Source organism: Myiozetetes cayanensis, unplaced genomic scaffold (assembly GCF_022539395.1).
Source record: "Myiozetetes cayanensis isolate MyiCay16 unplaced genomic scaffold, myiCay2020 scf3, whole genome shotgun sequence".
Lineage (NCBI taxonomy): Eukaryota > Metazoa > Chordata > Aves > Passeriformes > Tyrannidae > Myiozetetes > Myiozetetes cayanensis.
The window spans coordinates 6,979,868-6,991,804 of NW_026087521.1; the positions used below are offsets into that span (position 1 = coordinate 6,979,868).

The 11,937-nt window shown below is 44.1% G+C and overlaps 1 protein-coding gene across 1 annotated transcript in view; it reads right to left on the reverse strand.

Annotated features, from left to right (window-relative positions):
• Positions 1 to 9,267, reverse strand: part of LOC126644426 (uncharacterized) — a 64,147-nt gene extending 54,880 nt beyond the window's left edge. The window contains exon 1 of the mRNA XM_050323772.1: positions 8,821 to 9,267. Within this exon, the coding sequence (XP_050179729.1) occupies positions 8,821 to 9,267 (447 nt within the window). The remainder of the gene's footprint in view (positions 1 to 8,820) is intronic.
• Between the last annotated feature and the right edge of the window lie 2,670 nt (positions 9,268 to 11,937).

Genomic DNA, 11,937 nt, shown 5'->3' on the forward strand with positions numbered 1-11,937 from the left:
ATAGCAAGTACTAAGTGCTGAAAAGTGTGTTTAACTATTTCCAACCAATCGTGTAAGAACATGTATGTGTAAGAAAAGTATATAATGGAAACTGTAACGCATAATAAACGGGATTCTGCCTCTTGATCATATTGGTCTGCGTGTAGTTTCTCCGTACCCTCTCGCAGTGACAGAGCCCTTACCTAACATAAAGCTCCATGTGCATATCCTGAAGCCTGCAGAGTTCAGACAACAGCATTTTGCATGTGATGCTCTGAAATCAATGACAATCTCCCTTGAGATGGGCCCAGCACATCAAACACTTGGGTCTGGCTGTGCCCAATTGTTTCATTAGGGGAAATAATGGCCCGGACGATTTGGGGGTTTTTGTCACTGTTGGCATACTATTCGTGGTCTAAATGTTTCCATTAAAAATAATCAACAGTTAAGACCTTTCTTCTTATGGTTTAAATAAGACTTTTTTGAAGGTCAGTATTTAGATGTGCTGGTTGGGAGGAGGCTGAGTGCTCATCTCATTGTAGAGCTGGACAACTGCCAAGCCATCACCTTTAAGATCAATATTTTGTGTTAACACCCAGTCCCAGTGCATCAGGTATTACAATACCTCTAAGTATAATAGTGTTCAACCCATGGAACAAACAAGGCAAATGGCTATGGAACTAATGGGACAAATGACTATGGAACAAATAAGAAAAATAGAAGCAAAGATAAATGTTGTCATGTCAGAAGCATGTCATGCCAGAGGGCATGAACTCTGAAGGTCCTGAAATAGCCGTATTGCAATCTGTTATATCTGAATATAGCTATATATCTATAATGATACACATAGTATGTATACATATTTATATATATAAAAATAAGATTTAAAAGGTTTGGGGTTTCTTGAGCTCCAAGTCTCTGGGCCAACATAAGGTCATGTTCATGTAAGGCTTGGTCTTGATTCACAGGCAGAGTCCCTAAGGTCTAAGGCTGAAAAGTGACTTCCTGGGGGGCTGATGAGCAGTTTGGTGCTGCTGGATCAGGCTCCTTAGGTACAGAATTCTCCTTAGGCTACTAAAACTAACCCCAAATCCAGGATGCTGTGAGGGACCAAATCAAAGGCTTTCCAGAAGTCCAGGTAGATGATACCAGTAATTCTTCTCATGTCCACTGATGCAGTCACTCCACCAAGGAAGGCCACTTCCATGGCCACTTAGTCAGGCACAATTTGCCCTTGGTGAAGTCGTATCAACCTTTCTCTTCCACTTCTGCTACTGGAAAGGGGGTGGCCATGGCTGTACCAGATGGGAATACTGCTCAGCAGCCAGCCCTGGACTGGTAAGAACGCACAATATTGACAGAGTTTGCTTTATCAATGACATAAACGCTGCTGAGCCACAAAGCAGCAGAGCCACAATGTGTCAAGTCATAAATAACTCATCATGAGGAAAGTGTGCACTGTCTGGGCAGGGAGCCACAGCATTCATCCTTAGATACCCATTCAAATCAGCTCCATTAGTATCATATTCTTCTGTAATTACTCCATTGATTCAAACTGCATCTTATCTCCCCTCGAGAGCTGCAAACACCCTTTAATTTACTGAAAGGAGGACACTTCCACAAGATTCACACTGTGTCAGAGCAGGACTATGGAGAACACGCAAATAGGGCATGAACACCTATGGGGGCTGAACAATACTGGTGCTGCAGGTGCTAAAGTCAGCCAAAGCCAAAAACTGAATGCCAATGGGATACCAGTGTTTACTTACACAGCAGCATCCCAGCACCATCCTGCTCACCATAAGAGTGCAAGGGGTATGAACTCTTCAGTGACCCTGGGCTGTTCTGTGTTGGTGATGAAACCCAAAACCTGTCAAGTTTCATGCGGTCTCCAATTTCCTAGAGGAGGTTTCAAAGTGCTCCTGTTACAATATCTTGTTTTCAGAAGTACCTTTCATGAAACTTCACAAATTCTCCTTAATCCCCTTTAAAAGAGGGTCTTGTGACTTCCAAGAACTCCCTGAAAGCTACACTATTTCTGTTATTATTGTTGGCACAGAGGAGGTTCATTACTACCAAGAGCTGTTGGAATAGGTTTCAGGGTGAGAGAGGACATGAAGGAAGCTCTTGGGCTGTCCCTCATCACTGTGCTGTGCAGGAGATGCTGTAGAACAGCAGCTGAAGTGCAACCGCACGACCCCTCTGCAAACAATAATCAGGCTGACGCAAGCTGAGGAAGGAAGAGGTAGGAGGTAGATTTAGAAAAAAACCCCAAAAACAAAACCAAAAACAAAACAAAAAGAAGGATTTCTTGTCAAATAGAGGAAACTGTACCATTTTGGTTGGGGTCACATCTAGAACAGATGTTTATCAGCTAAAGCAATGCCATGTGAAAGATGAAAGGGAAGGTTGCTGGATGGGGAGTGCTGCAGGCAGGAGAGGGGCAGGCTGTGCAGAGACTTGCCAGCCTAATGCCAGCAGCACTGCTGTGCACAGCCTGGGACGGGACACGGGGTCTCTTTGATCAGAGCCTGCTGCTTCCACCACTAGGATGGATTTTATTTTGCATATGTGCAGGCCACAGAAGAAAATGAGTTGTGCATTGGCCAGGATGAAAAGCTCTGTGCAGTGCCATTTACCTCTGTGTTTGTGTGGGAGTGGAGAGCAAAGAAAAAGTGTAATAAGAAAGTCTGGTTTCACTTAGGTGCTGTTTATGTTGAGAGTCAAGAACTGCCGGCCCACACACACTCCCTGCAGACAGCTGCCAGCTACAGAGTCGAGATTAAGAGGCAGAGATGAAGGGGAATGTTACAGTAGCAGATTTTGGTCATAAAGAACAAGGAAACAGAGTCTTTAAAAAAATGAATCCTGTCCAAGTACTCTCTGAAGCCTCTTGGAAGGCTCTGGCCAAGTCACCAAGGCCATAATCTCCCAACTGAATTTGCCAAAGCATTAAAATGTAAATGTAATTTCAATAAATGACACTGTTTTATTAGAGGTACTAAGCTCCTGCAAATACTGGAGGGGCCAAGGGTGTTAATACTCCTCTGGCAACCACAGGGGTGGTTGAGCGCCCAGCTTGAGCACTTTGAAGGGATAGGGTTTACCCTCTGGATTTAATTTGATTAAATTAAAGCAAACTTGCACCAGAGCAAGATCAGGAAAAACAAATGTACCTTTTCCTTGTTGTACTGGAGGAAAGACTATCCCTATGCAATTCCTACCATCCCACTGATAAAATGATGGCAAACCTCTTCTGTTGGGGGGGGCGGAGTGAAACCTTTGCCAAGGTAAGCAAAGGAAACAGCTCAACATCAACCAGCTGCTGTTCACCAAGTAATGATGTTCATTTCCTGCTAGTTTTCAGCTGCTAACTACTCATCAAATTACTTCACAAGTCCCAAAGTGTACTCGAAATGCTTCCTTCGACACTTGGACACTCAGGCCTATGGGGTCATCCGGCACCTTGGGAGATGGTTTGAACACAACCACTCTTGGCTATTTTCCCAGGAGAGCGCAAGAAGTGCCAGGAATCCTCCCAAGGATTGTGTCCCTAGGAGCTGGTACTACAAAACCATGAGTACATGTGAGTTTAACTGTGAGAATTCCCATTATTTTCAAGGAACTTTTGATATATTCCATGTATTTATGGAGTATACCTACGGGGTATAACTTCAGTGTAGGCTTTCAGCTGGCATGTTTTCTCCATCTCAGCTGTGCTCATCTCTTGCTGCCCTGTTATCTCCATTCAGTGGGCACTTTCCCCTCCTGTAAACCTGTGACATGTTGTGATCAGTTCCGTTTTACAGCTGATCTGCACTGCTATAAACAACTGTGCAAAGTGTTAAGCAGGGAGGAATTCAGTTCTCAAGGCCGTGCTGAGTTAACATTTGTACTCAATGACCTTAGAGGTCATTTCCAACCCTAATTATTCTGTGATTCTATGATTCTAAGTCCTTGATGTAATGCATTACTTGAACCCCTTAGATATAAACCTACACAGTGGCCAGAGAAAGATCCAAAGAACAAAATAAAGATGATAATAGAAATTGCACTGGGAAATTGAAATGACATGGTTGAACTTGTGAATCTGTCACTATTATCTTCCCAATGTGATTAGTTCTGGGCCAAAGCCTGGTAAAGTCACTGGAAGTCAGTGTGGTACCAATAGCCTGTCTGTTGACATCCACAGTCTTGAAAATGAGCTTCACTGCATCAAATCCACTATCTGGCTTTTCTAGCCAAGCAACTAAACTAGGCAGCAAAAAGGTGCAGGTGAAAAAGAGAAAAAAGCTGCACATTCAAGTTTTAAAAGTAGTTGTGGGATCCTCTAAAGGGTTCTATGTACTCTAAATGTTTGACCGACACTTTATCTAGAAAATTGCAGGTGAGACTAATTCCCCAGGTGCCATGGGGAGCCTCATCAGACATATCATTCCCAGGATCTCTCCATTTAAGGTCTCAGCTCCTGATTTTCTGATGGGTCAAACAGCTTGAAAGGGAAGAAATAATTCCATGATGCATCAGACAGTGTTTATGTTTCATTTGTTTTTGAAAAGAACTCAATCTGAACTCTGAAGGTCGAAGAGTTCAAGTCAGGTGAATGATACTGCTAGCAGAAAGGGCCACTGATGTGCTTTTGTCAACATTAAACATTTATTGGAGTCATAGCACAGTTGTTTGTTCAGAACAATAAGACTTTCTTCTAAGTTTCCACCCCAGAGTTTATCAGTTGCTAAAACTGGACTTGGAAATAAAAGATGGGAAAATTTTTTCATGTTGTAGCTGAGGTTGAAAGACCAGTCAAGCAAAGTTTCCGTGTTTAGTTCTGGCAGCTTTGATTTATGGCCTTCTAAAGACTGATAAAGGCTCTCCAGGCAGCACACAAAATACAAAAGAATTAATTCTTTACACATCAGAATCAGGACAAAGATGCAAGATGTCGAGAACTTTATTGACATTTAATCATGCTTTATTACTGAGGCAACCTCTAAATATTAAAGTGATGGTTGGTTATTTACAAGCATATTGCTGTCATGGTAATTTGTGACCAGACAAGTCTAACTCAATCTCTTTGGTAATTACATTCAAATCTAATTTTTGTTGGGATCATGTTTATATCGGATTTAAGGTTGGCTCCATCTGGAGCAGATGCAGTCTTCTCATAAAAGGAATAATTGATCAAATTCTGGATTTGGTTGCATGCATGCAGCTTCACTGTAATCCAAAATATGTGACTACATGTCCCAGTGGGGTGGGTCAGCTGGAAGATCTTGTTAATTAGTATATTATGTGTTCAAACTAGAATTGTATGTTATTAGTGAAAAATGGACTCATCCTCTGCTTGAAAAGGATTCTGCTGACAGGTAGACAGCAGGTCTCTTGCTGCTGAAAGTTCCAGGAATATTTGTCATTACCCCCTTGATGATATAATTTTGAAAATGAAAGAGACAAAATACTATGAGACTTTTTCCAGACGTCACTTCAGCTTTTGTCAAAGAACTTGATGGAAGAACATGAATTAAAGGTCTCTAGGTTAGGTCTGTGAGATTGGTGTGTTGACACAGAACATTTGCCTTTGCCACTTAGCAGGTATATATTATTTTAATTTATAGATTTCACCATGATTGCATGGGAAAGATGACAAACTCTGTCTGATTTGTAGCTGGAGAAACTGAGATACAAAGGGAAATTCAAATATGTCAAGGAAGATGGAAGCTTGTGTCTTCTCCATGGGGCCTCACTGGCTCCCTTAGTAATGTCTGGATATTATTATTATTTTAGGACAGGCGAGAGCTCTGCTTTGGGGACTGAAATACTTCCAGTCCCTGTTCTCCATCAGCTCTGTGCTTTCTCCTCTTCTTTCCTCTCCCTCCTCCCACCAAGGCCACCCACACCATGCTCACGGAGACCCTGTGCTCCTCTTTCTCTCCTCATGGCCCGTATCTCCCCTCAGTCCCTGCCCTTAGATGTATACCAGATGTCCTGTGTGCCTCCCACCAGCTTTTCTCTCCATCTTCTTCCTCCCTCTCATGCCAGGAGCTGTGTGTCTGGTCCCCAGCCCACCACATGCCATGACCATAACCTCCTTCTGTCTTCCCCACTCCCCTTGCTGGGACCCTCTTATCCCTCTCCATATTTAAGATGTTTCTTCCCCAACAGTGGCACAAAGTCTAAACCCTCCAGTATCTCCACATGCCACACCTTCATCCTCAATCCATCAGAGTCACATCCTGCATGCCTTCTCCCACCCGCTGCACTCCTGCCTCCAACCAGAACCTGCATGAATAGCCCCATTTTCTCATTTCACTTCAATTATTTATTTTCTTTTTACCTGGGAAGGCAATCACTGAGGCCACTAACACTTTAAAACTAGTTGTGCTGATGGGCAGAGCCGAGGGAAGACACTGCTTTGCTTTAAGGCACCGAAAACTGCCATTTAAGCAAGTCTCTGAAGTGCAGACTCTCATAGAAAAGTTGGTTGTGGATAGTCAGACACCAAGGCCTCTGTGGGTCTTCTGGTACCGACATGCCACCAGAGTTGCCTCATCCCATTGGTAGCAGAATGCCCTGACACCCTGGGATTGATCAGATGCAACATCTTATGCCATGGAGAAGTAAGTGGTCCTTGTGTGTGGGACCTGGAGTGTCACCAACATTGACAGGAAGGTCTCAAAGCTGAGGGGCAGCAAAAAGCCCAATTCCTGTTCTGACAAAGAGTTTCCTCATAGATCTCCCCAGTGACAGCAAAACACCAGGGTACTTATAAGAAGTTGTTCAGCAGGAACTTCAGGACAGGGCCACACACCATGCTGGCAGATGTTTTTGTAGCTTGTTCTTAAAAAAAATACCTAAACCCAGTGATGGACTATTTGACTTGGGTGATTGAATTTGAATCACCCAGACTGTCCAGCGGGCTGGGGCCCATTCTTGATTTCTCCTCTGATTGCAGGTTATAAATTTGCATTCCTAAATTGAGCCATGTGTACTCCTAGAGAAACCCCTGACACAGGTGAGTCAGCAGAATCCCTGCTCCACCACTGCAAAGGCGTGGGAGCACCTTTGGACCAGTACAGCATTGCCTGTTCCTACACCACGGACCTGTGGAGGTTCGAGGTGACTGTGCCCAGCATAAGGAACCTCTTCTGCTACAGTGGCCAATCATGGCATGAAAGAAGCATTGGCAGCACAGAGACGAGCAGCAGGTGAGCAAAGGCAGGGTGAAGTGGTTGGAAGGGAGCAGGCAGGAGAATAAAGAGGGGAGAAGTTGTCACAAAATCATTGTAAGGCCAAGAGCGCAACTGGCTGTGTTGTTGTCTCAGGCACAGCCAAGAAATGACACAGCCTGACCCTGATTCCTTGTGCTTATAAGCAGCACACATGCATCAAAATCCATACATCACACAACCACAGAAACTGTGATTGCAAGGAGCCTCTTGAGGTCTCTTGTCTAACATTTCTCAAAGCAGTTTGGCTGCCTATGGTACATCATTTCAGCCCTGGTTTGTCCAGCCAAGTCTTGTAATCCTCCAAGCACAGCACTCCCATCACTTCTGGGTGACCTCTTCCCATGCTGTACTACCATCTAGGTGAGAAGGCCTTTCCTAACATCCAACCTGAACCTCCCAAGCCAAAAAAAAAAAAAAAAAGCAAGTGAAACCAAAGCAATGTGCTGGTGTGGGAGACTTTTGATAGTATCTGCTTGGGCTCCTTGAATGTCAGCGGGAGTAAATATACTTACTTCATCTCCAGATAACAGCCAGCTAGCTCTTCTTCAAAATCTCACATGAAAGAGATCCCAGCACCTCCACAGCCAGACCTCCTTTCTACACTTAAACAAAATATTGCTCTTAGGTAGCTCCATTTTTTCCACATGTTCCTCATGAGGGCTGTGGTTGATAGCAACAGGACTGTGAAGGTCTGAAGAGACCCCAGCTCTGGTAATCTCAGCACAACACACTTGGAAACCCTGATTCTGATAAACTTCTTAATTCCAGCAAATATATCTCGTATTAAACTTTTTTCTAGCACTTGTTCTACAAGAAGGGCAGATATCTTTGCCAAGCGTGGTATTACCTGACTGCGAAGGGGAAGCCAAGAGCAACACTCAGAATATATGTGATTTGGAAGAGGAATGGACTACTAAATAAAAGCTGTGGTATAAAAAAAGTTGAGTCACACATGTGGCTTCTATTCTTCACTGTTTATTGGACGGGGGGGGGAGAAGCCTGTGATCTCCAGTTACCTAATCAAGAGAAAATGAGAACACTATTTCTCCATTACTATTCATTATTTTAGTAGTAACAATGGTAAAATACTCAACTTTGTGATCTTATTAAAGCAAGAACAAATTGAGTTCTTCAAAACTCCACTCAAAACTTTACTGTTGCCTCCAAGCACACACAAGCTAAAAATAAGATGGAAAAAGGGTTGTGCAGTAACTGGTACCACAGCCTTGGGGCACCTGGTTGAGGTGGCAAAAATGGAGCATTCACTCAGGTCAGTGGGAAAAAAAGATGCCTGTTCTTTTCAAGGGATTTTGGATCAGGTCCAAAACAAGTGAGGATCACCAAAATATAGGAAGACAACTGATCGAAATATATTGTAAAAGTGCCTGGTATTTTACAAACATCCCCTAAGGTTTCTGATAATAGTGTGGGAAAGCTATAGCTGTCATATTGCATTATTCTAGTAAGAACAGCCATTAGTCCCTTCCTGACTGCATGCCAATCGATACAAGATAAATGCTCCTATGGATTTTTTTTTTCCTTCCCTTTCCATACTTCGTTAAAGAGAGCCAATTCTCTTACCTTGTTGGATAGCGACTTCTAGAGCACTCACCTTTGGCACGTGGATGATGGATGGCCTGGGGATGTGAGTACAGAGTGCAATAACATCCTGGCTCAGCTCACTCACAGCAAACACGGATGACTCAGTGGTAGCAGGCACTGCCTGAGCAGCAGTGTGATTGCTGGAGTTGCTGCTTGCACGGCTGTGTTTTCCAGAGCATTTGCTGGCTTTGAACATCTCCTCGCTGTCCCTCTCTCCTCCGTGCCTGATGCTGCTGGCCGCTGTTGAGGATGGCTGCAGGCACACTGTTGAGGCTGCCTCTGTCTTCTCCTCCTCCATGGACACAGGGCTGGCGTTGGGCTGCTCAAAAGGGGTGTTTTCGTGTGTGTTTCCGAAGCAGGTGAGCAGGGCTGAGCAAGGGAAAGGATGCATCTTGGATGTCAGGTTATCGGATCCGCTTAGCCTGCTTTCCACATCCACATAATCAACAGGCTGCATTCACATCCAGAAGAGCGCCCAAAATGAAAGCCCTGGCATAAAGGCATTCCAGCCTTCCTAGGAGAGAGCAACCCCTTTTCTGCTGTCAGGAGCATTCAGAAGTGGGGTACTACAACACCTCCTGCTCTGTCCTCCACCGAAGTCAGCCCACTATCTCCTCACTGCCGCCCACTCCTATTGTCTGCAAGGCAAAGAAGCACAATAAGAACGTTTGCAACTCTTGCATGCTCCTGCCCGGAGCTGTCAGCAGCTGAACAAAGCCCTCACAATAGCCCCAAAGCCCCACCGGGCTATGGTTACAGGAGCGGACGCCGCAGCACCCGGCGGTCCCCAATCAATAGTGCTGCGGCCTCAAGTTACCTGGCGAAAGAGGCAAAAAGATAATGTAGCCCGAGCTCTGCAGCCATAAGAACATCAACACGTGTATCAGTGTCATCATAACAATAGTATAACTGGCTCCGGTTACACTGCTCGGGTATTTGTCAGCAACAAACCCCCAAATCGTTCATCTGTCACTGCCTTAGATCAAAAATGTGCTTTCGGGCTTTGGCTGGGCTGTTCATTGTTAAGAAAGGAAGATGAGTGGCTGGTTTGGTCAGGGAGCTGAAGATGGAGTGCTGTGTGGGCATCCCATGTCCTGTCCAGCTCACACTCCCACAGCACAGGCAGGATCGATCCCCACAGCTCCTCCTCCAGCCACAAAGCATCCTCATCTCCCAGCTCCTCTCAAAGTCACCTGCTGTTCCTCCTGGCCCTCTCCATTCCTCGGGGGAAACTAGGGAAGCATCCTACTAAAACTCCTCTGTTGCTGGGTGGGTGTAAGGGGAGACGTTTCCTTTTTCAACGTGCAGCAGTTCGACACTGGCTGTTAAACAAAAAATATGCGGGAAGTGAGGGAAAGAGGGAGTTTGTGGTTAGAGCATCTGCTTCCAGAAAATCCCGGTTCCTTCTGTTTTGTGCTGCCACAGGCTTCCTGTGTGATGTTAGAGATGTCATTTGATCTCTATCTCCATCTGCAAAATGGAGGAGAGTAATCACTTCTTTTTTTTTTTTTTCCACCCACTATACATATCCTGTCTCTTTATAAAAGGTTATAAACTCTTGAGGGCAGCAGCTTGTTCTCATTTGCCTTTAAGCTGCTGGTACAAAAGATCTCCAAATACAGATGTGGCATTTACCTGCTAATAGCATCTAAAGAGAAATTTGGGGGTTCAGTCTCTCCCAGCAAACCAACACTCTTCCATTCACTTTTCTATCCCTGTTTGCTGTTAGGTGTTGATAATGTTTATCCAACCTTCCCTGTAACTGTGCCTTTCATCTTACCATGAGGCTTGACACCGGGCAAAAATGTGACGTATTAAGAGAAGCTCAGAGGAGAAAAATGCATTGCAAAAGTGGCAACTCTATAAATGAAGTGTATTATGTGTATTATGGTCATGGAAGAGGATGCCTGCCTGAAACATTTGGGCTCTATTTTGGGCAGCAAAATAGATAAAATAGATAAAAGTTCAGGTTTTTTTTCCTCTTAACTTTAAAATCTCTTCAGTTCTTTACTGTTTCTGACCTTGAATGCTTCTTTCCCTTGGTTTCTAATTTATCAAAGGTAGGTGATAGCACTTCCCTGTCTTGTAGTTGTTAAACATTGTGAGTTTTTCGTGTATCACAGCACTGGGAGTCTCATAGGATCAATCTCTCAGATCAGGGAACTTCAGAAGCAGAGAAAGTACCCACAAGCCTGGGATCTATTTGAGTTTTACTTACTCATTGAGGATATGAGGCTGGACCTGTGTCACAAAACAAACTTTCCTATGGGATTTCTGGTGCCTCCATTCAGTCCTGGGTCCCAGCACGACAATGGGCACAGGCAAAACATTTCCCAGAAACTACTGAGATATTCATATCCTCAGAAGAAGATCAGTTTGAGTCTAGACACAAACAAAAGTTTAGACACTATTTTATGTCTTGTAGAGCTAAGTCCATTTCCCTTTACTAATCTTTTGGCTTGACAGAAATGCCTGAAGAAACCAGTGAAATCCTCTAGGAGGTTTTTCTGTGTTATCCTCTAAACTTAAGCTCTACATTTTTGAGGTTTTATACATTATCCTATGGTTGGGCTAGATATGGTACCACTCGGGTTCTTGATGTCTTAGCACATGAGAATATTTTTAAAGTCATTTCACCATGATCGTTTTACAGGAGGGAGAATATCCAGAAAATTCTGGATATGGGTTGCAAAAAGGTTTTGTAGAGCATAGTGTCTTAGACTCCGGTTGTGGATAGACACCAGGCTAGGTGCAGACCCAGGCAAGCAGTACAGATGGCACTGGGCACAGCCAGACAGGCTTCATGTCCGTGAAAGGTCAGACTGAGACGTAGGACTAAGCAACCAAAGAAATAACTGCTTTTATGTGGAAACAGTATTTGGGACTCAAATGGGAAGAGTCAATTTCAAAGTGATGCACAGCTAAGACACATCTTTAATTACATAGTGAGCTGCCCTTGAAACTAAAATTATTCTTTCGGAAAGTCACTCAGCCAAGAACCTACATTCAATTATCTCCAGGCCTTCAACTGGCCATTCCAGTTTTACTTCGACTCCCTCTGTGATCCTAGTGAGTTTATAGGGATACCAGTCTACACAAAGACTAGGAGTGTGCAGGAGTGTGTTAT